The 27,092-nt window shown below is 37.7% G+C and overlaps 1 protein-coding gene across 7 annotated transcripts in view; it reads left to right on the plus strand.

Moving 5' to 3' along the window:
- YTHDF3 (YTH N6-methyladenosine RNA binding protein F3) overlaps window positions 1-26,351 on the plus strand; it is a 43,697-nt gene extending 17,346 nt beyond the window's left edge. For all 7 annotated transcript variants that reach the window (XM_066266215.1, XM_066266216.1, XM_066266210.1 and 4 more), the window contains 2 exons: window positions 592-2,190; window positions 23,270-26,351. In XM_066266215.1, the coding sequence (XP_066122312.1) occupies window positions 610-2,190; window positions 23,270-23,293 (1,605 nt within the window). In that variant the 5' untranslated portion in view covers window positions 592-609 and the 3' untranslated portion in view covers window positions 23,294-26,351. The remainder of the gene's footprint in view (window positions 1-591; window positions 2,191-23,269) is intronic.
- The last annotated feature ends 741 nt before the right edge of the window (window positions 26,352-27,092 follow it).

Consider the following 27,092-nt stretch of genomic DNA (forward strand, 5'->3'; position numbering starts at 1 on the left):
GTTTTGTTTGTTTCAAAATGAAGGCAAGACAGAAACATTTGGATCATGCTATAGGTATAATCTTAATTTTTTTCTTTTTAGAGTGTATTTCTCTTTTTTTCTTAATGAAAGTACAAAATTTAATTGTTGAAATGGATCCTGTAATCAAGATATACTATAAGTTAATTTCTCTATTATTGGCATAGTCTTTAGGTTTTTAAAATTCCTACTTATAAATTTTTGGATACATTGTAAAATAAAGCTGACTATAAGTAATCAATTTGAGTTAGCAAAATTTAAAAATTAACTTTTTGTAGAAATTATAGTATTTGTAAATTGTGGTAGAGGACCAGGCTTTAAACAAAAATAATCATCTCACTGCTGCCCCAAAATAAAACCTCTGCAGTGTTATGAACAGTATTTTAAAATAAAGACTCATCAGCAAATTTTTCTGTTGATAATACTGGATTTGGATTTTAATTTTGCTTATCTGGAACAGGTGTATTTGTTTTTCATTTACTTAAAAACTATTTGATTTTAATCTTTCAGATGTCTTTTCTTCCTACCTTTCAGAGAAAATTTCGCTCTTGATAATGATCTTTTGTTTTCCAGAGTAACAGCTATCCACCAATGTCAGATCCATACATGCCTAGTTACTATGCTCCATCCATTGGATTTCCATATTCTCTTGGGGAAGCAGCGTGGTCCACGGCTGGAGACCAACCTATGCCATATCTGACAACCTATGGACAAATGAGTAATGGAGAACATCATTATATACCAGATGGTGTATTTAGTCAACCTGGGGCATTAGGAAATACCCCTCCATTTCTTGGTCAGCATGGATTTAACTTTTTTCCTGGTAATGCTGATTTCTCTACGTGGGGGACAAGTGGATCTCAGGGACAATCAACACAAAGTTCTGCTTACAGTAGCAGTTATGGCTATCCACCTAGTTCTCTTGGGAGAGCTATTACTGATGGACAGGCTGGATTTGGTAATGATACTTTGAGTAAGGTGCCTGGCATTAGCAGTATTGAGCAAGGCATGACTGGACTGAAAATTGGTGGTGACCTAACAGCTGCAGTGACAAAAACTGTAGGAACAGCCTTGAGCAGCAGTGGTATGACTAGCATTGCCACTAATAGTGTGCCCCCAGTTAGCAGTGCAGCACCTAAACCAACCTCGTGGGCTGCCATTGCCAGAAAGCCTGCCAAACCTCAACCGAAACTTAAACCCAAGGGCAATGTGGGAATTGGGGGTTCTGCTGTGCCACCACCTCCTATAAAACACAACATGAATATTGGAACTTGGGATGAAAAGGGGTCTGTGGTAAAGGCTCCACCAACCCAACCAGTTCTGCCTCCTCAAACTATAATCCAGCAGCCTCAGCCATTAATTCAACCACCACCATTGGTGCAAAGCCAACTGCCTCAACAGCAGCCTCAGCCACCACAACCACAGCAGCAACAAGGACCTCAGCCACAGCCCCAGCCTCACCAAGTGCAGCCTCAACAGCCGCAGCTGCAGAACCGCTGGGTAGCTCCTCGGAATAGGGGAGCTGGCTTCAACCAGAACAATGGAGCAGGTGGTGAAAACTTTGGTTTAGGTGTTGTTCCTGTCAGCGCTTCACCATCTAGTGTAGAAGTGCATCCAGTGCTAGAAAAGCTAAAGGCCATAAACAACTATAATCCCAAAGACTTTGACTGGAACCTGAAGAATGGACGTGTGTTTATAATTAAAAGCTATTCTGAGGATGACATTCACCGTTCCATTAAGTACTCTATTTGGTGTAGTACGGAGCATGGTAATAAGCGTTTGGATGCAGCTTACCGTTCCCTGAATGGGAAAGGCCCACTCTATTTACTCTTCAGTGTGAATGGCAGTGGACACTTTTGCGGAGTGGCTGAAATGAAGTCTGTTGTGGACTATAATGCATATGCTGGTGTCTGGTCTCAGGATAAGTGGAAGGGCAAATTTGAAGTCAAGTGGATCTTTGTCAAAGATGTTCCTAATAACCAATTACGGCATATTCGCTTAGAAAATAATGACAACAAACCAGTTACCAATTCAAGGGACACTCAAGAGGTACCCCTAGAAAAAGCTAAGCAAGTCCTTAAAATAATTGCTACTTTCAAGCATACCACCTCAATCTTTGATGACTTTGCACATTATGAAAAGCGTCAAGAGGAGGAGGAAGCCATGCGTAGGGTAAGAGTATAGTATTTTTTGTGTGTAGGGTCTTTCTGTTGGGGTGCAATGAATGGATGGGTATTGAATGACTTTTACTATTAAATTTGAGTTTAAGAACTTGACTCTGAAGGAAACCTATCACTTAGCTTAAGAAACAACTTTACAAGTATCTATTGAAGGCCTGTGATGCCACATTTGAAACATTTTCTCTTTCCTTCCCTAGGGTAAGTAACCCTTATTAGTCTGAATTTGCTTCCTGCCTATTCTTCATACTCCTCAGGCGATAAAGATCCTTGAGTCCTGTTTCACAAAGCTCAGTGAATTCTGCGATTTATAGTTAGGCAGGTTTAAGAACTGGCAAGGGATAGTAATCTCATATGCTATTTTATGGGAAAATGTATCTTAAGTTTGAAACAAAACAGCTAAATAAATGTTTAAATACTATTCATTTTGTATTGAGAAGATATAAAAATTTTTCCCCTAAAATTCCCGAAGCATTTTTATAATTGTGCGGTTAGAGCACTGTTAAAAAATATAGTAAGGATTTGACTTAAGGAAGGCAGCTAAGGAAGGTATCCATGGGGATACATGGGCTTCAGATTTAAATTGCAGAATTTAATTTCTGATTCTGTTACTTACCTCCGTGGGACAGATTTCCAAGAAGTTACTTATTCACTGTTCATGCTTGCATCAAATTGGCCAGATTTGATCGTAGGGCACAGAGCAAGATAGTCTGGAGAATGTTTTCTGTTTCAAACTAGAAAAGAAAATTGGTGTGAGAAAGTGTGCTATATTTAGGAGAAAAAAGAATGGATGGAGTAGGCAACTAGCAGATTTTTTTTATAAACAATATAGTTATTTTCAGGTGAGTCAAGGATAAAGTTAAAAGCTTCTCCAATAAATTATGGTGATTACTGTTCAAAGTTTGTACTCAGAAATTAAGATAAAACAGGAACTTAGGTTGATTCCTATCTGTGTGAACATAAACATCTTGTGACTTCTTGATCTTGGCAAAAGAGGGAACTGGTTCAGTGAACATTTCTTACTGCTGAACAGTGTTGAAATAATGATTCTACAGCAGTAGTTCCCAAGTTTTAGGGCACATAAATATTAGTTGGGGTACTTCTTGAACGTCCAGATTCTGAGATCCACCCCCAGAAGATCTGATAGATTTGGTAAGGGACCTGGCATAGTGCCATATTTCCCCATGTATAAGACGCAGCCTTTCCCGAAAAATTTGGAGCCTAAAAACTGGGTGCGTCTTATACAGTGGTTGTAGATTTTTTTTACTTGTATTTCCTGCTTTCACACAGATGAGGAGTTATATGAATTTTATGATGAATAAAACTTTAGTTAAAAATCTTTATGTAATACATTCCCTGCCCCCAAATTAAGGTACGTCTTATACATGGGGAAATACGGTACATTTTAAATTAAGCATCTTGATGATTCTGCTGCTGGTGATTCCTGAACTGAATTGTTAGAAACTTTGCTTTGGAATAATACAAATGAATGTTTTAAGGCCCTGCTCAACCTTTTGTAACACTGTTACTAATAGATCAGGAGAAATGGTTTGGGGTTGAAAGGTAGGGTGCAGGTGAAGATTTTGTTTTAGGATGTGCTGATTTTAAGGTGCCTTTGCGAAATACAGACAGTGAAATCACTAGGCAGATAGATGTGGGAGTCACAGAATGGAAGCTTTTTGTTCTTAAACAGATGATTCTAGGGAAGTGGGATGAGATTACTCAAAAAGATGCAGGGCAGGGAAATATTTATCAACTTTTCTTTCTCACTGCTAAGGAGAGGCCACTCTTTTATGTCTCCACATTTCTTCTCTACCCAGTCTGAAAATTTAATCCTAGTTTTATTTTTTATTATATAATTGTTTTAAGAATAATGACCATTAAATACTGTTTTATAATCATATATTCAGTAGTGATTTAAACTTTAAAATTTACATTTAAATTGTTTCATTGTTTACTGCTCATCTTTATACCTAACCCACATTTGACATACTTGTTATGAATCTTATTTAACTTATTTTTTTTTAGGAAAGTAATTTGATAATATGTTTATTAAGCACTTCTGAATGCAAAAAATACCTTTCTTTGGCCATAATATGTGAACAACAGTTTACCTGGATATTGAAATTTGGGGTCACAGTCTTTTCTTTCAGGCTTTTCTTTATAGTTTTATATTTCTATTACATATAAATATATTTATAGTTTTATATTATGGAGACTTCTGAGGCTAGCCTAATTTTTCTTTGGAAATAGCTATTTCTGTGTACATAAATTTTTTTTAACTTTTGCTATATGGATCTGTATGTGGAATGTATCCAATATTGGTCTCTATTATAATTTTTCTTAATTCTTTGTAGACCAGGTTTTTATTTTTGTTTTATAATCCAAAATATATTGAATCTTAGTCCTTCATTATCATTGGTTCTTTTTTCTTTTTTTTTCTTCATTTGAAGGATTTCTCAAATTTGAATTTCCATAGTGTTGACAAGATTTGCTTTGTGTTGGTTTTGTGATTTGTGGGGTTTTTGAATTTTTCAGTGACATGTTTGCTTACATTATCACATCTTGCTCCCATTTGTATCTGTTTATTGGTTTCTTACCTTGATTTGAGTCCATTTGATTGGGTGCGGAGACACAAAGATGACTGTTCGCAACTTTTTTTTGCTTCCTATGATGATCATTTTTAGAAACTTCTTCCTTTTTTTCCCCTTAACTTTTTCCCCCCCTGTTTTTCAGAGACAGAGAGAGAGTCAGAGAGAGGGACAGATAGGGATAGACAGACAGGAACTCAGAGAGATGAGAAGCATCAATCATTAGTTTTTCATTGTGACACCTTAGTTGTTCATTGATTGCTTTCTCATACGTGCTTTGACCATGGGCCTTCAGCAGACCGAGTAACCCCTTGCTGGAGCCAGCGACCTTGGGTCCAAGCTGGTGAGCTTTTTGCTCAAACCACATGAGCCCGCGCTCAAGCTGGCGACCTTGGGATCTTGAACCTGGGTCCTCCGCATCCCAGTCCAATGCTCTATCTACTGTGCAACCGCCTGGTCAGATAATTAACTTATTTCTTTTATTAAATTTACATATAGTAAAATGATAAATTCCCTTTTGTTGCTGCTTTATAGTCAAGTGCTCCCCTCTGCCTTTCCCCTAATTCACTGATCTGTCTCCAGAAGGCATTATTTATAATGTCAGATAAATGAAATTACAATATGTAATTTTTTAAGACTGACTTCTGTCACTAAGCATGATTTCTTTACAATTTACTTGTTTTGTGTATCAGTTATTTGTTCCTTTAAATTATTACAAAGTCTTAGGTCATTGTATGGATTTATCAGGTTATCCATCTGTTTCTTTGAAGGACATCTGGATTATTTCCAGTTTTTGAAGAATGTAAATAAAGCTTTTATAAATATTATATACCGATCCTTCTTAAAATTTTTTAAATCATACAGTAAAATTCACTTTTGGCATGTACAGTTCTGTGAATTTTAACAGATTTGTAGATTTGTGTAACCACAATTGGGATACCAACTAGTTCCATTAGCCCTCCAAAACTATATTGTACTACTACTGTATTTGCATTCTTCCACAGGTCTAACCTCTGGCAGCCATTATTTGAACTCATTATGTTTTTGTTGCTATCCTTTTTAGTGAAAAAAGTATTTTGACTCATTTTGGCTTTTCTATCGGTCATTTAACAAAAAAAAGTGGACCGATCATACAGGTCAAGTGTTTGCCCTGAAAAATCATGGGTTTTTTTGTTGTGGTTGTTGGTCTTGGTGTTTGTTTTGCACTTTAATGCTTGCTGTAGCTGCATATTCTCTTCCCATTGCAAATGTGGAGATGGGAGAGGCATGATATAAGTTGGCTTTACCAGTTTAGCAATTCATTACCCTGTAAAAGTATAAAAAGGGCCACTACAATGGATAAGCTAGAAGGTGAAATTTGACTTTCCCCTGAGTTTGAAACAACCACATCAGGAAGGGTTTACCTGCATATTAACTTTATAATACTTGGGATATCATGTGTCCTTGCCCAGTTTTCTTCCTGGTGCTGTTACCTCACTAGGTTCTGGCAGACTGTAGATTTTCATTTGCAGATTTTCTTTTAGATATACTTGTACTTTGTCTTTCCAGCAAAACAGCTTTCAAAATACTCTTACATCCTAGGGATGAAGGAAGGATGTGTGGTGTATATTCTAGGTCCTCCTTGGCTCAGTCCAAAAGAACAAATTAGTGGTGTTTTGCTAGGATTCTCTTTACTTGCTATACTTTTTAAAGTTTTAAATAAAAGATGATGTAGGGCATTATGTAGCCTTCTGTCTTAACTTCACCTCCTTTGTTTTGCATTTAGCTGAAATACCCCAAATATTTTTTTCGGGGGAGGACAGGCAGGCAGGAAGGGAGAGAGATGAGAAGCATCAATTCTTCATTGCACCACCTTAGTTGTTCACTGATTGCTTTCTCATATGTGCCTTGACCAGGGGGCTTCAGCTGAGCCAGTGATTCATTGCTCAAGCTTGCGACCATGGGGTCATGCCAGTTCCCACATTTGAGCCAGTGACCCCTTGCTTAAGCCAGTAACCTTAGATTCAAGCCAGCGACCTTTGGGCTCAAGTCAGCGACCCCACCAGCTCAAGCTGGTGAGCCCGTACTCAAGCAGATGAGCCTGTGCTCAAGCTGGCAACCTTGGGGTTTCGAGCCTGGGTCTTCTGTGTCCCAGGCCAATGTTCTATCCACTGTGCCACTGTCTGGTCAGACAAATCTCTCAAACTTCTGATATGTGAAGATTACATTTTCTCAGGGACATATCCTTCAGAACTTGGGTCAAGAAAGGTTTTTTAAACAAGACACAAAATAGCACTAATTAGAAAAGACATAAAATTTAACAATATTAAAGTCTGTTCATCAAAAGATGCTTTAGAGAGAGTATAAAGAAATATTAAGAGCTGGGAGAAATTTGAATATAATTGATTAAAGATTAGTATTAAGAATAAAGAATTCCAACCTGGCGCAGTGGATAGAGCGTTGCACTGGGGTGCAGAGGACCCAGGTTCAAAGCCCTGAGGTCACCAGCTTGAGCGCAGGCTCATCTGCTTGAGTACGGGCTCACCAGCTTGAGCTGGTGGGGTCGCTGACTTGAGCCCAAAGGTCGCTGGCTTGAATCTAAGGTTACTGGCTTGAGCAAGGGGTCACCTGCTCTACTGGAGCCCCCTGGACAAAGCTTATATGAGAGAACAGTTGTTCAACAACGAAGGAGCCAAAACAAAGAATTGATTCTTCTCATCTCTCTCCCTTCCTGCCTGTCTGTCTCTCTGTCACAAAGAAATAAAAGAAAAAATAAAAAGAATAAAGAACTCCTATGAGTCAGTTTAAAAAAAAGATAAATAACCCAGTAGAAAAGTGGGCAAATATTCATATCATGAGAGGAAACAAAAATGGCTAATATATAAAATAATATTTAGTCTTCTAATAATTAAGAAAATACAAGCCAAGACTATAATGAATGAGAAAGTGTTTTCTATCCCTTTATTTGGCAAAATTAAGGAATTTGATAGTCTCAAGTATTGGGAGATTATAAATCAATTCAATATCTTATACAATTGCAGATGGGAACCTCAAATAGATAAAACCATGTGGGGAAGCAGTTTTGCATTTTTTTATAAAGCTGAACATTTCATATACCTGATAATTCAGCAGTTTTCCTTCAGGATAGATACCTAAAAGAAACTTCCCACATACCCCAGAAGACATTACAAGAATGTTCTTAGGCACATAGATGATGATAATAAAAACGGAACAACCCAAATGTCCATCAGCAGGAAAATGGCTAAAACACATTAGTGTTATAGTAATGTAGTGGAATGATTGAACTATGGCTACATGCAGCAATATGAGTGAATATCTTTTTTCATTATCTTTTTATTTGGAAATAAAATGTAATTTATTTGGAAGAATGAGAATGGTATGTACTTATACTTTTTATCCAGGTTTGCCAGTTGACATTCCTCTGTCTTTTTTTTTTAAACAATTTGAGAGTAAGTTCCATACATTATGGATCTTTATCCCCCCCACCCCCCCAAAAAAAAAGAAGTGGGAAGAGAGTGAGAGAAGGGAAAGGGTGGAGAAGCAGGTGGTTGCTTCTCCTATGTGCCCTGGACAGGTATCAAACCTGGTACATCCACATTCTGGCCTGATGCTCTACTTACTGCTGAGCTAACCAGCCAGGGCTATATTGATTCAGAGAGAGGTAGAGAGAAAGAAAGGAACATCGATCTGTTTTGGTTTTTTGTGTTTTTTTTTTTACAGACACAGAGAGTGAGTCAGAGAGGGATAGACAAACAGGAACGGAGAGAGATGAGAAGCACCAATCATCAGTTTTTCATTGCGCGTTGCAACACCTTAGTTGTTCCTTGATTGCTTTCTCATATGTGCCTTGACCATGGGCCTTCAGCAGACCGAGTAACCCCTTGCTGGAGCCAGCGACTATGGGTCCAAGCTGGTGAGCTTTTGATCAAACCAGATGAGCTCGCGCTCAAGCTGGCGACCTCGGGGTCTCAAACCTGGGTCCTCTGCATCCCAGTCTGATGCTCTATCCACTGTGCCACCGCCTGGTCAGGCTCGATCTGTTTTTGTATGTGCCCTGACCGGTGATTGAACCAGCAACCTGTGCGCTTCAGCCTGATGCTCTAACCATCCGAGCTTTATGGCCAGGACATAGGCCAGGACTTTAAAAAGCTAATTGTTTTGTCATTGCTGGTTTTTTTTAATTGACTCTTTTTTTTCTGGTTATTTTGGCAATGTAGGAATTCCCCAGCTTCCTTGCTTTTACTAGGAAAGCACCGTGTGGAGGAACTGACCAAATTATATCCTGTCTTGTTACATAAAGCTTACAAAGTCAGGGTCTCTATTTTAGAGTGACTGGTATTGGTGAAACTTAAAACTGTAGGAGAAATCTGTACCAGTAGTTTGTATAGTTAGTTCTTCATTCTTAGATTCAAACACATTAATTTTGATGTGTTTGATAAAAGAACATGCCTAGCTTGTTGAAACAACAATAAAGACAAACCCAATAAAAGAAATATTTGATTGGAGAAGATAATTTAAAGTATGTAACAATTTGATTTATTGTTAGGGGGAGTTTATATGTAAAAAGAAAAAGTGTTCTTGAAAACAGGAAATATGATTCAAAAAAAATCAGTGAGCTGGCAGATTAATAAAATGTTCATGTTTTAGATTCAGTTGATGATCTAGAAGTTTGAATAAAACAAATTTCCAAATATGATAGAGCAGTAAGGATGATAAATATAAAGTGTGAAAGATGTGGAAAGAAGGGGTTCACTATAAATGAGAAGAATGATTAAAGAAAAATTTCCATACTCAAAAGATCTGTGTTTTCAGGATGGGCTCACTGAGTGACCAACACAATTATTTAAAATTTAAAAGGAAAGAAAAAGACAGGATAGATATTTTAAAAGCTTTTCAAGCTAAAGACAAATTACCTACATGGAAAGAATCAGACTATCATGGGAATGCTCATCTGTATCTCTGGACACTCACATGTAAAATCTATCTTGGAGTGGAGGGCAATGGGGTATATTATTTTTAAAGAGTGTCAAATTCTGTCAGGTGAGAGTGCAAAACGAGGATTTAGGTGTAAAAGAGCTTAGCTAGTGCCCTTCATGAGAAAGTTACTTGAAGAGCTGTATATTTCAGCCGAATGAAAAAGAAATTCAAGAAGAGATAATAAGGCCTGGTAACTGGTTATACTAGAACAAATTTCTCTCACAAGCGACTCTATGCGTTTTGTATCAGATTGGTCTTCACTGTATGTAGTGTGTAGCAGGACTAGAAGCATCGCATTGCTCTTTTTGTTAAATGGCACTAGGGTCTTCGAAGCATGACAAATGAAATGAACCTTCACTTGGGAACCACTGATCTTGGAACTGTGAATGAAGCCAAAAAAAGAAAATGTTTCTAGCTAATCTTTGTTTTCATTGGATCATAAGCTAGCTGTATGAGAGCAGAGCTTGCTTTGTTCCCTGCTGAAGCCCTAGCACCTAATACTTGGCACATAGTAGGTAATAAACATTTGTTAAATGAGTAAATGCTTTGAAAAGCTTTTGTTTTTGAAAGTTTGAGTGTCAGAATTTTTCTGTTTTGGTTTGATTAGTGTACTTTATTTAAGAACTATGTACAAGTGGTCCCTAGTCTATCGCGGGGGTTAGGTTCCAGAACCCCCTGTGATAGGCGAAAATCCGCAAAGTAGTGACCTTATATTTATTTTATTATTTACATATACTTTAAGGCTTTATTTCTATTTAGTGTTCTTTTAATATGGTTTTGGGTTTTTTTTGGTGTTTTTCCAAAGTGAGAAGGGGTGGGGGGAGGCAGGCAGGCAGACTCCCGCATGTGCCCAATCGATGCTCGGCTGCTTTGGCTGTTGCTATGATTCAACTGGAGCCGTTCTAGTGCCTGAGGCGGAGGCCGTGGAGCCATCCTCAGCGTCCGGGCCAACTTTGCTCCAATGAAGCTTTGGTTGCAGAAGGGGAAGAGAGAGATAGAAAGGAGAGGGGGAAGGGTGGAGAAGCAGATGGGCGTTTCTTCTTTGTGCCTTGGCCGAGAATTGAACCCAGGACTTCCACACGCTGGACCAATGCTCTATTGCTGAGCCAATTGGCCAGGGCTTTTGTAATATGTTTAATATTTTTTGTTTTCAATTTTTTAGGCGAGAAAATGCTTATTTTTACCACAAAAATAATTAAAACAATAAATATATAAAAATACCTATATACCGCAGAATCCTGCAATATAGCAAAAAATTCATGATAGAAAATTAGATATTTACAATTTAAAAATCTGCGATACAGTGAGACAGCAAAAAGTGAACCACGGCATGGCGAGGGATGACTGTACTTGATCGATTCAGGTTACATAGACTGCCTGTTAGTTTTTCCATTTGTAGAAATGGACAGTAGTATATAAAAGATTCAATCATAGTTGGACAAAGTTTTAGAGACGGAGTAGGAAGGAAAGGTAAATTAATGCACTAACTTTCTCATCTTTCAGAAGGTAACAGATAATTTTTTATAGAGATGATATATCAAGCATTTGTGCCTTACGCATATAATTTAAAGTCATAGGATAGTCATTAAAACTAAAAATATTGTGGATTCTAATGTAGAGAGAGAGAGAGAAGAATATAACATTCAATTATGATAAATGACTCATACAGTGGGAATTGATAGTGTCTGAGTTGTTAAATTGAGAAATTTATGTATTAGTATATTAAAAATGGCAACCTATCAGAACTTAAAATTGAAAGGGCTAGAGGATTCTGTGGGGAGGGGAGACCTTTATTTTTTTTAAACTTGTTTGTATTGCTTCTAATGATAAAGCTGGTTTAATTAGAAAATTAAAGAAGGAAAAACAAAGAACTGATAATGTCCTGGGTGTATGTGTCCAGTCTAAATTCAAGTAATCTACATGGCATTAGAGTCTACTTTTGACTAATGAACCTTTTATTGAAATTTGACTTTTGCTGTACTGTGTATTAGTCATTTAGGTCCTACTATATTGTTTCTCATGAATTCTTATTAATCAGGAAAAAAAAATATGAGGTGAGATTTTTAGCTCTTTTAATACCAGATAGGGATAGAGTTTTTATTTGCTTATGACTTCGGGATGAACTTCCAAAATAATGGCATTTACCTATTACCTTAGAAAGAGAGGAAACCCTGCAACTTGCACAGGAACAAGTAAAGCATAAGTATAATAAAATCTTTATTAAATAGTGTTAGTATCTTGTATTTTAGTCAGGTATGCTATTTTATCTAGTTGAATATTTCCAAAGAGTAAATTTTATTATCTGATATAGAATGTTTTTCACAACAATAATTTTGATTCTGCAATGATATTAGGTCTGCCTCAAAGGAAGTTTATGTTGCTATCTAAGAAATTACTTCAACAATTAAACATGTGACAACAATAAGCATTTTTTTGACAGTTCTCTGTAGATGCTCCTCGAGTTACAACAGGGTTTCATCCCAGTAAATCTACTGTAAATTGAAGATACCATAAGTAGCAAATGCTTTTTTTTTTTTTTTTTTGAGAGAGAAAGAGAGATGAGAAGCATCAATTTGTAGTTGTGGCACTTCCATTATTCATTGATGGTTTTCTATACATGACTTGACTGTGGGGCTCCAGCCCACCAGAGACCCCTTGTTCAATTCAAGCCAACGACCTCGGGCTTCAAGCCAGCAACTTTTGTGCTCAAGTCAGTGACCATGGGATCGTGTTTATGATCCCAAGCTCAAGCCCATAACCTTGGTGTTTCCAACCTGGGTCCTTAAGCATCCCAGGTCTATGGTATATGCTTTATCCACTGCATCACAACCGGTCAGACTGCAAATACCTTTAATACATCTCACCTACTGAACATCGTAGCTTAGTCCAGCCTACCGTAAACATACTCAGAGCACTTAATGTTAACAGTTTGGCAAAATCATCTAATGCAAAGCCTATTTTACAATAATAAATATAATTTAGTGTAATTTATTGTGTATTTCTTTTGCACAATTGTTAATTCAAACCATTGTAAGTTGAAAACTATCTGTACTTTGTTTTTATCTAGTAGAGCTTTTCTGTTAATCAAGTTATAATTCTTAGAATTCAATGGATTGAAGTCTATTTGATTGCCTTTTGGTAAATTTATGGTTGTAGTTCTCTATTAATGAATTGATTATGATTTATAGAAACAAATTCAGTATATAAAATTTTGGTTTTCCTTTGATCTTTATTGTAAAAGGTGAAGAATGTTTCTTTGGAAAATAGTTTTTGGTTCAGGATGTGTCACGCTTGGCATCATGAACTTTTATATTACATATTTAAGTGAGTAATTCTTTAATAAAACTGAGGATATTTCAGATAAAGATAATTCAGTTTTTATTGCAGAAATACTCTACTTTGAACTTGGTAAATATTCTTGATAAGCCAAATGTGGGAAAGGAAGTACTTGAGTTAACTTTATAATATTGATTTGTTTTTATCTTTTTCTCATTAATTTTGTTGCCCCATAGGAGAGTTAATGGTGTCTGGATTATGTGTTCCAATGCTGATGGAGAATTTTAAGAGTTTTTAAGTAAATATACTACCAATAGTTTATTGGGTTAATTATATATGTTTGGGAGATACTTTTTTCATACCTATTATGATATGAAAATCATTATTAAAGGGAATGGTGTTTCAGTTCTTTTATTTATTTTTCTAAAGAAGCAAGTGCAAGATTAGTTCAGGAACATACAGTCACCTTTCCCATTAATAGTTTACTTTAGAAGTTTGGTATGCAATTCTTAATTTATAAATTTACTACAATCATGTGCTGTATAACTACGTTTCAGTGGCATTGTAAGATTATGATGGAGCTGAATTTCCTGTAGGTAGAGTGGAGCCGGCCTGTCCCTGTACTTTGGAATTATTTTCAGGTTGGAATGATGACAAGTATAGATGAATTTTGTCTTTTCCATCAGTTTAATTGTAGAGAAACCCCTTTGTGCCAGAAAGGGTCAATGGAACCAAAAACAAATTTCCAAAGTCAGAATATTAAGTTCTCAGTTCAACAACTTCTCCATGTTAGACCCCTTCTCTTTTTTTTCTTTTGAATACCACAAAGTTCCTTAATCTGACCACTGCTCCCACATGCAGTAGCCAAAACCACATTGCCATGGCAATCCTGTGTTCCTTTATCTCTACATCTTGATTTCTTATTCCTCCTGATCCTCTGATCACCTTTCACTCCATCCTGATGGTCACTGTTACGGTGATGTATAGTATGCCTTAGCTGATTTCTTGTATTGCCAGTTAGTCCAATTCATATTGCTGCTCGGGGAGTAGCAGTGACAGCTTCAGTGTCTTATTTCTGACCTTGTCTGGAGGAAGCTGGGAGAGGTCTTGTGAGACAGACAGCATTTATATGTCTACGGTAGTGTACAATAATGTACTAGACCAGGGGTCCCCAAACTTTTTACACAGGGGGCCAGTTCACTGTCCCTCAGACCGTTGGAGGGCCGGACTATAAAATAAACTATGAACAAATCCTTATGCACACTGCACATATCTTATTTTAAAGTAAAAAAAACAAAACAGGAACAAATACAATATTTAAAATAAAGAACAAGTAAATTTAAATCAACAAACTGACCAGTATTTCAATGGGAACTGTGGGCCTGCTTTTGGCTAATGAGATGGTCAATGTGCTCCTCTCATTGACCACCAATGAAAGAGGTGCCCCTTCTGGAAGTGCAGAGGGGGCCGGATATATGGCCTCAGGGGGGCGCAGTTTGGGGACCCCTGTACTAGACCTTCACATTATTTCCTGCTTGCTCGCTTGCTCGCTCACTCGCTCGCTTACTCACTCACTCACTCACTCAGAGCATGTTCCAGTCCTGCAAGCTCAATATATAATAAGTGCCTTAGATAGGTGTGCCATTTTTTAATCTTTTATACCATACATTTACTATACTTTTTCTGTTAGGTATGTTTAGATATACAAATATTCTATTGTATAATAATTGCTTGCAGTATTCAGTACAGTAAAATACCCCTACAAGTTTGTAGCCTAGACAGTGGTTGGCAAACTCATTAGTCAACAGAGCCAAATATCAACAGTACAACGATTGATATTTCTTTTGAGAGCCAATTTTTTAAAATTTAAACTATATAGGTAGGTACATTCCTTATTGAGGTAGCACCCACACGTGCTATTTTGTGGAAGAGCCACACTCAAGGGGCCAAAGAGCCGCATGTGGCTCGTGAGCCGCAGTTTGCGGACCAGGGGCCTAGGAGTAGGCTGTATCATCTAGGTTTGTATAAAATGCACTTGTGATGTTCTCACAATGACAAAATTGCCAAAAGACATACTTCTCAAAATATATCCTTGTCATTAATGCGTGAATATATATTATACCTAATTTTTGAGTGAAACTGGTTTTATTGTCTCGGCAGAAAATTTGAAAAGTGTTTTAACTTGTTCTTACACATTTGACAATATTGATAATGCTCTTTAGCATTTGAAATAAGAGAATGGAAAAAGATCAGATATAATGAAAGAACTGGTATATAGAAAGCTACTAGTGGACAGTTTCACTTTTGAAAGACAGTGTGGAATGTATCCATTTATCGTTTTTATTTTATTGTAAAGAGTCCAAAATCTGACTTTTAAAATAGAATTGCTTATATTCCTTTGCTTTGCTCTAAGCATCTCTGTTACTAGGTCCCAAATCAGTTTTTTTTTTTTTTCCTAAGAATTCTAGCATACATTTGGTCAACCTATATTGCCATATGTTTAGATCATTCATATATATATAAATGTTTTTTTAAATTGAGTATCATTATTTTATTCAATGGGCAAATATTGAAGGTTACCAGTTAGCCACTAAAAATAAATAACTCGTGCTCCCCCATTAAAAAAACAAAACAAAAAACTCAGTCTAGACAAACATTTCATTTTGTAGTTTTCAGTGTTGAGGGACAGCATGTCTCATGCTGAATTTTTATTGCTAAGTATTTTATACTTTTAGTGTAACTGTAATCGCATTTTCAGTTTTACTTCCCAGTTGGTTTATAGAAATGTCCTGCGACTTGACTAAATTCACTTACTAGTTCTAGTAGTCTTAATAGACCCTCCTTAGCGTTATCTGCCTAACAATTATGTTGTCTGCAAATAGAAACTGTTTTCTTTCTTTTTGATCTGTGCTTTTTCTTGCAGTTTCATTTTTCATATACTATTACTTCAACATGAAATTAAGTGAAACTAAAACCAAAAGTAGACTATACATAAAAAAGATAATACAGTATGTTGAGTGATACCATTTTGTGGAAACAAAATCACAAAACATGAATTAGTCTTAAGTCATTGAACTATATTCTTACTCTCATTTGGACCAGTTAAACTAGCAGGTGCTAATTTTTTTACACCATTTTAACTTTTTTCCAGTTCTCCCATTTTGTAGTATACTTTGAGGTTATTTGATCTATGGCTGATAACTATATATTATTAAATTGCATCTATTTTCTCAAACTTAAAAATACTACTTTTATTTTTAAAATGCTTACTTGAGCACTGGAATCTTTTAAGCTGTTTTTTATTATGGTGTGCAGTTTTGATGAAATGGAAGCATAAGTTTCAAGTTGGAAGAGTTTACTTCCAAAAACAGAACCTCCAAACCATACTTGTTGGTGATTTTTTGGTTTGAATTTTACAGTGCAGAATGGGTCTGTTTTTACATTTTTTTCCTCTAGCTCTCTTACTGCAGAAGGATCCATCATGTTATTGGGACAGTGCATATCAAGCTTATTTCAGTATTATAGCACTTCAATGGCTCTGGACAAATGTACAGGCTTTTGAACAGCTAGGGGCTTTTTCCATCTGTTAACTGCCCTTGTTCTGCTCTGTAGCATGAATTTTTCCAGTCCTGATAGCCAACCTATGTAGATTTCATTTCTGGTAAGTCATTAATTTTCCTGAAGAATTGTATCTATTATATATTTTAATTTCAATCATTTGTTCTTCAGTGAACTTTGTCTTTTCTTGAAACATGCACAACTTTTTCTTCTAAATTTTAAAAATATAATCTGATACTTTACTGGTTTTCACTTGGGCAGAATTTAATATTATTATGAACAATAAAAAGCTGGTCAACCATTAAAATAACAGTACCCTGTAGAACATACGTATTTCATATTTCTGCAGCAAAATGGTATTGGAGTGATTTTCTAATTTTTATTCTAATTTTTAAAAACTATTAAGTAAATTGTTGCAAAGATAATATAGTGAGTTTCTGTATGTCCTTTATTTAGTTTCCTCTAGTATTGTTATGCAATCGTACATTTATGCAAACTAAGAAATTAAGATTGGTACAATAATGTTGAACTACAGACTTAACTTTAAAAAATGAGAGTTGACATGCAATATTATATTACAATAGTTTCAGGTGTATGACAGTGGTTAGACATTTATATAACTTAAGTATATAAATTTTCAAGATTTGGAACAGCAGCTTTGCATTTAGTCGTCAAGTCTTCTTAGTCTCCTTTGTGCTTTGACAGTTTCTCTGTTTTGTTTTGTTTTTTTTTACAAGGACAGAGAGAGGGATAGATAGGGACAGACAGACAGGAACGGAAAGAGATGCGAAGTATCAATCGTCAGTTTTTCGTTGCGACACCGTAGCTGTTCATTGATTGCTTTCTCGTATGTGCCTTGACTGTGGGCCTTCAGCAGACCGAGTAACCCCTTGCTCGAGCCAGTGACCTTGGGTCCAAGCTGGTGAGCTTTTTTTTTTTGCTCAAGCCAGATGAGCCCACTCTCAAGCTGGCGACCTTGAGGTCTGAACCTGGGTCTTCCGCATCCCAGTTTGACGCTCTCTCCACTGCGTCACCGCCTGGTCAGGCCAGTTTCTCTGTCTTGATTACACTGAAGTTGTGCGATTTGGGGAAGACTACCACGTAAGTGATGTGTCCTTCTCATCTGATCCTATAGAACTGCTGGTGATACTAACTTTGATTACTTGGTTCAGGTTGTGTCTGCTAGGATTGTCCAAAGTAAATGTCTTTTTATCTCCTTTGCGTACTTTATACTTTGAAGCCAGTCAGTATGTCCAGCCCACAGGAGTAAAATGAAGGCATACCTCATGTAGGGAGGAATATCAATTTGTAATTTTTTTTTTATAGCTCTTCCATTCCTCTCACCCTCTACTTCTAGAATATTATTTTGCTTGGATCTCTTCTCCACTTCTCGTTTTTTCTTTGTGATTTCCACCTTTTTCTCCTGTTCTGTAAGGTTTTTTTTTTTTTTTCCTTTCTTTTCTGAAGCTGGAAACGGGGAGAGACAGTCAGACAGACTCCCGCATGCGCCGGACCGGGATCCACCCGGCACGCCCACCAGGGGGCGACGCTCTGCCCCTCCAGGGCCTCGCTCTGCCATGACCAGAGCCACTCTAGCGCCTGGGGCAGAGGCCAAGGAGCCATTCCCAGCCCCCAGGCCATCCTTACTCCAATGGAGCCTTGGCTGCGGGAGGGGAAGAGAGAGACAGAGAGGAAGGAGGGGGTGGGGGTGGAGAAGCAAATGGGCGCTTCTCCTATGTGCCCTGGCCGGGAATCGAACCCGGGTGCCCCGCACGCCAGGCCGACGCTCTACCGCTGAGCCAACCGTCCAGGGACTGTTCTGTAAGTTTTGATAGCTTTTGGACTTGACTTCCCAAATGAGGCAGTGACCATTTCCTCCTTGATTGATTGATTGATTGACAGAGAGTTACAGATGGGGACAGACAGGAAGGGAGAGAGATGAGAAGCATCAATTCTTTGTTGCGGTTTCTTCGTTGTTCATTGGTTGCTTTCTCATATGTGCCTTGACCGGGGGCTATAGCAGAGCAAGTGACCCCTTGCTCAAGCCAGCGACCTTGGGCTCAAGCCAGAGACCTTGGGCTTCAAGCCAGTGACACCACGCTTAAACTGGATAAACCTGCACTCAAGCCGAAGACCTCAGGGTTTCAAAGCTGGGTCCTCTGCATCTCAGTTCAGTGCTCTATCCACTGCCCCACTGCCTAGTCAGCCTCCCCCTTTAATTCATCTGCTGACATTTTTTATTTGGAAATCATATTTCTAAGCTCTGGAGTCTTTGTTTTAGTGACAGTTGGATCTCAAGTGTCTGCTTGCTAGCTTTTTTCTTTTTTTCTCTCTTGCTGAGTGTTCATTGTGTTCTATGTGCTTATTGTCATTTTCTGTTTGGTTGGTTTGGCATCTGTGCTTAGACCTAGCTAATGAAAACTGAAATATTGCTAATGTTGATTAACCTGCTGCTGATTGAAGGGAATAAGTTACTTATCTGTAATGTTAAGAGCAAGCTATTGACCCCTCTAAGGGCACTGAAGACAGTTTTATTTTCTGGCTCTTTCCTTGTTTGCCCATCTATAAGTAAGCTCTATTAAAAAAACAAAAACACAGCTTGGCAAGTAAACTTCCTTCTGGAGTTCACCTCCACAGGCCAGTTTCTGGGTGTTAGCCAGTATCTTTGCTCAGCTCAGGGTGGGGGAGAGGCCCTATTTCAGAAACTCAGAAGCACTCAAATCTCGATTTGCCTGGTTGAGGCCTGGCTGTTAGAAAATGAATCCTCTATAAATTGTTTTTTGAAGTGTCAATCATTATTAAAAGTAAAAATTGAATTCTGTGCATTAATTTGGAGAGTTTGTATTTACTAGAGCAATGTTTTCAACCACTGTTCCGCCAGAAATTTCTTTCTTGTCTGCGAAAGTTAACTACCCTGACATTGTACGAAGTTTATAGACCCAATGATTATAGACTCTACTCTTTATACAACATGAGGGTGGTTAGCTTTTGCAGACTGGCAGTCAAAAACCACTGCACTAGAGGGTTAGTCCTTCTCCAGGTGTGCTGGACCATGGCTCCTTTCGTGTAATTCAGGTTCTCTCTCTCCCTGTGCTACCTTCCAACAACACACCTGTAGGTGTAGTTATGAAATTGTCTGTGTAATATGTACCTGTCTTAAAAAGCAATGGTATCAACCATAGACTTCAGAGGACTTGAGTTTTTTTGATGGACATGTACCATACTGAGGACTATCAAATTAGGTACTTATCGTGGACCTTTCCTTTTACCTTCAGACTTGTGTATCCAATTGCCTACGTGATATCTTTACTTAGTTGTATGGTAAGCACTTCACATTTAGCAGAACTCATTTCTTGGCCTGCTCCAAACCCTCTCCATCATGTGAGAGCACCACTGTTCTTCCACTTGTTTAGGCCAAGACTGCTGGACTAAGGTACTTCTCTTTCTCATCCTATATCTGATCAGTCTATCAGTACATTTTGTTGCTTTCAACATGTATCTCGAATCCAAGTACTTATTAGAAATCCTGCTTCTTCTACCCAGGTCTAGGAGCTATTATTGTGCTAGCCTCCTTCTGGGATTCCTGCTCTCACGTTTGCTTTTCTACACTTTGGTGTCAGCAGAACACTAACGATCCTGGTGACAAGCGAGACTGGACTGTTTTCTCATGTTCTTATTGACAATGTTAGTGTCAAAGTATTGCTAACCTCAGAATACATCAGGGAATAGTCCCACTTTTTCTAATTTTCGGAACAGCAGGCATAAGTTTAGAATTAATCAAATGTACCTGTAAAACCATATGAGCCACTTTTTCTATTCTGGAGTTTGTTTTGGTAAATTGTATTTTTAGGAAGTTGTCAATTTTGTGTTAAGCTTTTTTGCATATTGTCAGTAATAATATTTTGATTTTTTAACTGTATCTGTCTTCATTGTATTATTTATGCTAATTTTCTTTAACTCATTTTTTTCAGAGATTTATTTCTATTGTTGGGTTTCTTCTCCCATGCCAGCTTTAAATTTTAGTTCTTTGGCTCTCCTTTATTTTTGTTTTCTGTTTCAATTTTAATTTTATTCCTTCTACTTTTGGGGGCTTAGTGTTACACATTTTCTAACATATTGTGTTGGATGATGAGCTCCTTTTCAACTTTTAAAAAAATTCTGCACATGTAGATATTAAAGCATTTTAAGGGTGGTCTTATATGAAGCATTTTTTGTACTGATGTAAAAATGTTTCAGATTTCTCCTATGGCTTTTGGGGAGGCTATTAGGGGTGTGTTTTAGAATTTCCAAATGTGGATAAGGTGTTTTGGTTGGGATTATGCCTTCTTTTCCTTTATGTTGTTTGGGTTTTGTTTTTGTTTATACTTTTGAAACATGATTAATTAGCTCATTGTCTTTTTTGTTTTTGTTTTCTTTCTCTTTTTGATACTATTTTTTTTTTTTTTTTTGTATTTTTCTGAAGCTGGAAACGGGGAGAGACAGTCAGACAGACTCCCGCATGCGCCCGACCGGGATCCACCCGGCACACCCACCAGGGGTGATGCTCTGCCCACCAGGGGGCGATGCTCTGCCCCTCTGGGGCGTCGCTCTGCCGCAACCAGAGCCACTCTAGCGCCTGGGGCAGAGGCCAAGGAGCCATCCCCAGCGCCCGGGCCATCTTTGCTCCAATGGAGCCTTGGCTGCGGGAGGGGAAGAGAGAGACAGAGAGGAAGGGGGGGGGGGTGGAGAAGCAAATGGGCGCTTCTCCTATGTTCCCTGGCCGGGAATCGAACCTGGGTCCCCCGCATGCCAGGCCAACGCTCTACCTCTGAGCCAACCGGCCAGGGCCTTGATACTATTTTTTAATTTAGTGTGAAAAGGGGAGGCAGAAACAAACTCCTACATGCACCCCTACCGGGGATCCACCCTGCAAGCCTGCTAGGAAGCAATGCTTTGCCTATCAGGGGCCATTGCTTCATTGCTCCAGCAGAGCTTTTCTTAGCATTTGAGGTGGAAGCCATGGAGCCATCCTCAGTGCCTGGGGCCAACTGGCTCCAATTGAGCCTTGGCAGCAGGAGGTGGGGAGAAAGAGAAAGAAGCAAGAGGGGGAGGGGTGGAGAAGCAGATGGTGCTTCTCCTGTGTGCCCTGACTGGGGATCGGACCAGGACATCCACATGCCAGGCTGATGCTCTACCACTGGGCTGACTGACCAGGGCCTGTTTTATTCATTAATTTCAGAATATGTCACTGATACTATGTATCTATGAAATAATTGTATTTGTAGTTATTATATAGGTCATTTATTAGCTTCCTGTATTAAATACTGTTATTCAAGTTCTGGGATTATATTAAAATGTAAAAAGGAAGGAATTTAGTAACAACTTCAAGGTCTTTAATTTTCTGGTGATGTTGCAGAAGACTGGAAACTAATTTGACCATTTGCAAAGTATATTCTTCGTTATTACGGAACATAAAAAGTAAAATGGGAATAGTGAAAACAGAGTCTAATAACATATTAAACAAGTGGTTTTTAGAATGTGGTTCTTCGACCAGCAGTGTGAGGACCACCTGTTAGGAATGCAAGCTCAAAGGTTCAGCTTCAGACTTTGGGGGCCCAGTAGTGTTTCTGCGAGCCATCCAGGGGATTCTGGTGCTTACTGAAGTTTGAGAACCACTGAGTTACACATTTAAAACAAGATGGTTCAGGCTATGTGCTGCATTCAATTGAAGGTTTTTTTTTTTTTTTTTTTTTTTTTCCATTTTTCTGAAGCTGGAAACAGGGAGAGACAGTCAAACAGACTCCCGCATGCGCCCGACCGGGATCCACCCGGCACGCCCACCAGGGGCGACGCTCTACCCACCAGGGGGCGATGCTCTGCCCATCCTGGGCGTCGCCATGTTGCGACCAGAGCCACTCTAGCGCCTGGGGCAGAGGCCACAGAGCCATCCCCAGCGCCCGGGCCATCTTTGCTCCAATGGAGCCTTGGCTGCGGGAGGGGACGAGAGAGACAGAGAGGAAAGCGCGGCGGAGGGGTGGAGAAGCAAATGGGCGCTTCTCCTGTGTGCCCTGGCCGGGAATCGAACCCGGGTCCTCCGCACGCTAGGCCGACGCTCTACCGCTGAGCCAACCGGCCAGGGCCCTCAATTGAAGTTTTATAGGTAAATATATTTGTTTAATAAACGTGAAAACATCACTTTGTTTAACTTTTGTTCAAGGGGTTTCTGCTTTCTTAGAAGAAATTATTAATAAATAACATTTCTTGATATGGAAAGTTATGCTGAATGTGACAATATGATGTGGAGGAAATTTATGATTCATTTTTTTCAATCACTGAACATTTTTCTTTCTTCTAATCCTAGCTGAACCAGTAGTTTTAAAATTGTCTCCTTTTAGTCTCTGATACCTCACTATCAAAAATTTCTTGCAAGGGCTAGAAAGACATTATTGTAATATTCTCACCCTAACCAAAATGCTGTGGGAAAATAGGCTGTGAAGAGGCCTGAACTCTCGAAGCTTTTGGAGTTCTTTAGTTTGAATTGTTTTGTGGTAATCATCTTGCTATGTGGGTATAAGTAATACTGTAGTTAATTAGTTTTAACTAATTACTTGAATTAGTCACATTATATGTGCATATAATTTAAATCTTTATATAATGATGGTATTTGTTCAGTGTTTTGTGTTTTTCTTTCAGGAGAGAAATAGAAACAAACAATAACCGTATGAAGATGTCCTGTTAGAATTACAACACTAATGATGTAGACTCTGGAAATGCCTAATAAGTCAAAGAAGACATTATTAAAGCCTTTTTTCTGCTTAAGGTGAAATCTTTGAACTCTTTAACACAGAATTGACTCTTGTAATGGTTTTCATCAGCGCATCTGTCCTTATACTCTCACCAAACACACTTGAGAACTTTAACTTCGTCAAGCACTTTCTGTCCTGAAGCTTTTACCAGTATCTGCTGTCTTTTGTAATTATGCACCTAGCTAAGGCACAGAAGACTGAATGAATGCAAGGATTCATTAACTCTCTGAATTTGTTAAATACTAACAGTTAACCATTAGAAGTGGTTCAATGATGTAAGAGTCACACTGCTTCAATTTTTCTTTGTTGTAGTTTTTAAATTGTCGATTTTTAGCTCTTTGACAGATTAAAAGCAAAATAATCATGCCATATTTAGTCCTGGAGTTCAAGTCTAAATGTTTATGTGAAGAATTATTGTAGTAAACTTTTATTATGGCAAAACAACCTTAAGCTCTATTTTAGCCAAATGAAACATAATATGAGATTATATTAGAACATTTCCCTTGTCTTTAAACTGTTTGGTGTAACAGAATATTGATATGCAGCTTGGTGGATTTCACCAGTTAATGCACATTCTTCTCCCCTCCTTCCCCCAATAATATGTATACTGAAAAATGTGCATTTGTCTGAGGAATTATTTTGTTTGCTACCACTTAATGAATCTCAAAATTTTGAGTATATGTACCTCAGTCTAATCAGACTTTTTATGACCTTTATAACTACATTTAAAATCCTTAATTCCTATTTCTGGGTGTTTGCGAGCCTGATTGCTATCATGAAGTAAACATTTATTACTCTAGGTATTCACTAGCTAAATAAACATAGTTCTTGTTTAGCAAGCATATACTGTTCCTCAACTCTTTCCTCCAGCTTTTGCAGTGTCCTGGCATCCTTAAAATACTTTGAAAATATGGCCTTGATTCATGGATTAAATCAGTATCTAAGGGAATGTGTTGCTGTTTAATTGATCAGATCTATATAAATGGGAATACAGCATATATGTGGGTATTCTTACTGTTTTCTTTTTAACATCTTGTTTTCATTAATTGCATATCAACATTAATTTTGTATCTTGAAGCAAATTGATTTTGTATAATTGTGTCAAGCATCTGTATTAACTGATTTGATGGCATACGGTTATGAAGATAATGTACTGCCCCTTTTACTATTCCAAAAGGAGAAAGCTATGTAGAAAGGTATGAGAAGGGTGAAAATAGCAATACAGATTTGAATACCTTGGTGTTTTGCATTACTCCATTTACGTTTACATCATGTTTAGAAACCTTTTCATTTACATTTATGTCTTTGATCAACTCAAAATTTAGTGACATGTTTCTTTGAGACTTTCATTTATATAATTTTTTGTACAATGTTTTCTTAAAATGTACAAATACTGTAAGTGAAATAAAATACAGTATTTGTAGATAATCGTAGCTATTTCACAGGTTTTTGGTAGTCCCATTGTAATTTTATCAGTGTTTACTGAAGGGAACATTAAAATATTAATGATATATTACAAATAAAAACTTTCTGAAAGGAAAGTTGCACCTATTTTACTTTTTTAAGAGTAAGCCATGAAATCTTATCTTGTAACATGTCTCTTAACTGTTTATAATGAAAATTGGCATTTGGGTATAGTAACCACAGCAATGTAATAATACATCCCTGAGATTATATAGGTAGGACATGTCAAAGATGACTGTTGTCACTCTGGAAGTCCTATAGAGAAAACTGTAAAGGGGTGACCTCATAGAAAGGACCTGAGTTCCAGCTCCGAGGTTCTCTTTTTCTTGGTGCTTTATTAGCAACTCTGAATATTTTTATAAAACTAGTTGCATTATAAATGGATTGAAACTTGTTTGATTTACATTTGGTTTCTATGTAAAAAGTGTCACAGAAACACTTAGCAAGCAGGCGGATTGCAGCAGCAGACTTAGAAATGGCAAATGTACTGGAGAAGTCTGTTCATCATGAGGAGTACATCCCAGTGCCTTTCACCTGGATTTCTAATATTAAGTGAAATGGGTGCATCATTCCTTTGGAAATAAAAACTATCTTTTCAATTGGTTAATTTTTTTTATCATTTACAATACTTCAGAGCACCTACTTTTTCTTCCTCCTTGGTCTGTCAATAAATTGCAGAATGTTTTTCCTGTAAGTGAAATTATCACTGGTTGTCTCAATAGCACAACTAACGGGATGTTTCTTAACTGTAGGGACCAAAAGGGAGAGAACCTGGGCTCTACAGCAGGAAACACGTGATCAAATGTTTGAATAATCACAAACTAAGACATGATTGGCCCAGTAAATTTTCTTGCTTAATGTTTTTTTCCAGGATCTGGTTTGAATGTTTCTTATTATTAAAGTTATCTTATGTGGGTATTTTATTTTGAAAGGTATAATAGTTTGTGTATTTAATTGTAAGGGGGAAAATGTAACCAAAATTAGTATTCGTTCTTTATGCTTATTGGTACTTGAAGATTCCTTTCAAAAGAAACCCCAGCCTTTTCTTAATTTCAATACTTAATTTCTTATTTTAACTCAAGTGATCTTTCTAATTCAAAAGCTGTGTTCTTTTTGAATACCATGCATGGAGTTTAAGCTGATATAAAAACTTTGCAATAAAAAAGAATCAGCTTAAGTCATTTAATCATTTCAAGTGCATTCTGCATCCTATAAAAATAAGTTTGAAAAATTTAAGAGAATTGTGGTTTCATTAAGTTTTGCATATCTTTTGTTATGCCATGTAAATTCCCTTTTTTGATTACAGAAAGGTTATGATAAAATGATTTTAGTTCATTTCCATTCACTTGTAGTAATTACATGAGAATTTGAATTTTGTCGTGTTTGGGTTTGTTCATTCCTGTGAATGATGGTACAGTTAGGTGAGATTTTCTGTTATGGTACCCAAACTCACCATTTGGTCCTCTTTAATCTTCGAGGGTTTCAATAAAAATTGTTCACTCATATCTGTGTTCTTTCCATTTTACTTTATAAATATGTTTTGTCAGCTAGAAAACATAACATTCTTGTTGGCTGTATTTTGGATTTCCTGATTGATCTATCTTTCAAGCACAGACAGATTATATCACTTGTTTTCGTTGGCCATTTAACTTAAGTGGGGGAATTAAAGGGAGGTAACAGTTTGTCCTAATCATTATCCATTTAAGGCCTTGGTCAGCAAACCACGGCTCCCGAGCCACATGTGGCTCTTTGGCCCCTAGAGTGTTTAACAAAGGCAAGCTTGGGAGTACCCTAATTAAGTTAATAACAATGTACCTTCCTACAGTGTGCCCGTAAAGTCATGGTGCACTTTTGACCGGTCACAAGAAAGCAACAAAAGACGATAGAAATGTGAAATCTGCACCAAATAAAAGGAGAACACTCCCTGTTTCTGTAGGATGATGTGGCAGCATGAGCGCATGCACAGATGATGATGTAACACCGTGTATACAGCAGAGCAGCCCATGGCCATGCCAGTCGAGATGTGGACGGTACAGAGGAGAGTGTTCTGTGGCTTGCTAAATTCGAATCCGTGACCAAAGTGCAATGTGAATATCGGCGCATTTATAACGAAGCGCCACCACGTAGGAATAACATTACTCGGTGGGATAAGCAGTTGAAGGAAACCAGCAGTTTGGTGGAGAAACCCCGTTCTGGTAGGCCATCAGTCAGTGATGAGTCTGTAGAGGCTATATGGGATAGCTACC

The sequence above is a fragment of the Saccopteryx bilineata genome, chromosome 3 (genome assembly GCF_036850765.1).
Source record: "Saccopteryx bilineata isolate mSacBil1 chromosome 3, mSacBil1_pri_phased_curated, whole genome shotgun sequence".
Classification (NCBI taxonomy): domain Eukaryota; kingdom Metazoa; phylum Chordata; class Mammalia; order Chiroptera; family Emballonuridae; genus Saccopteryx; species Saccopteryx bilineata.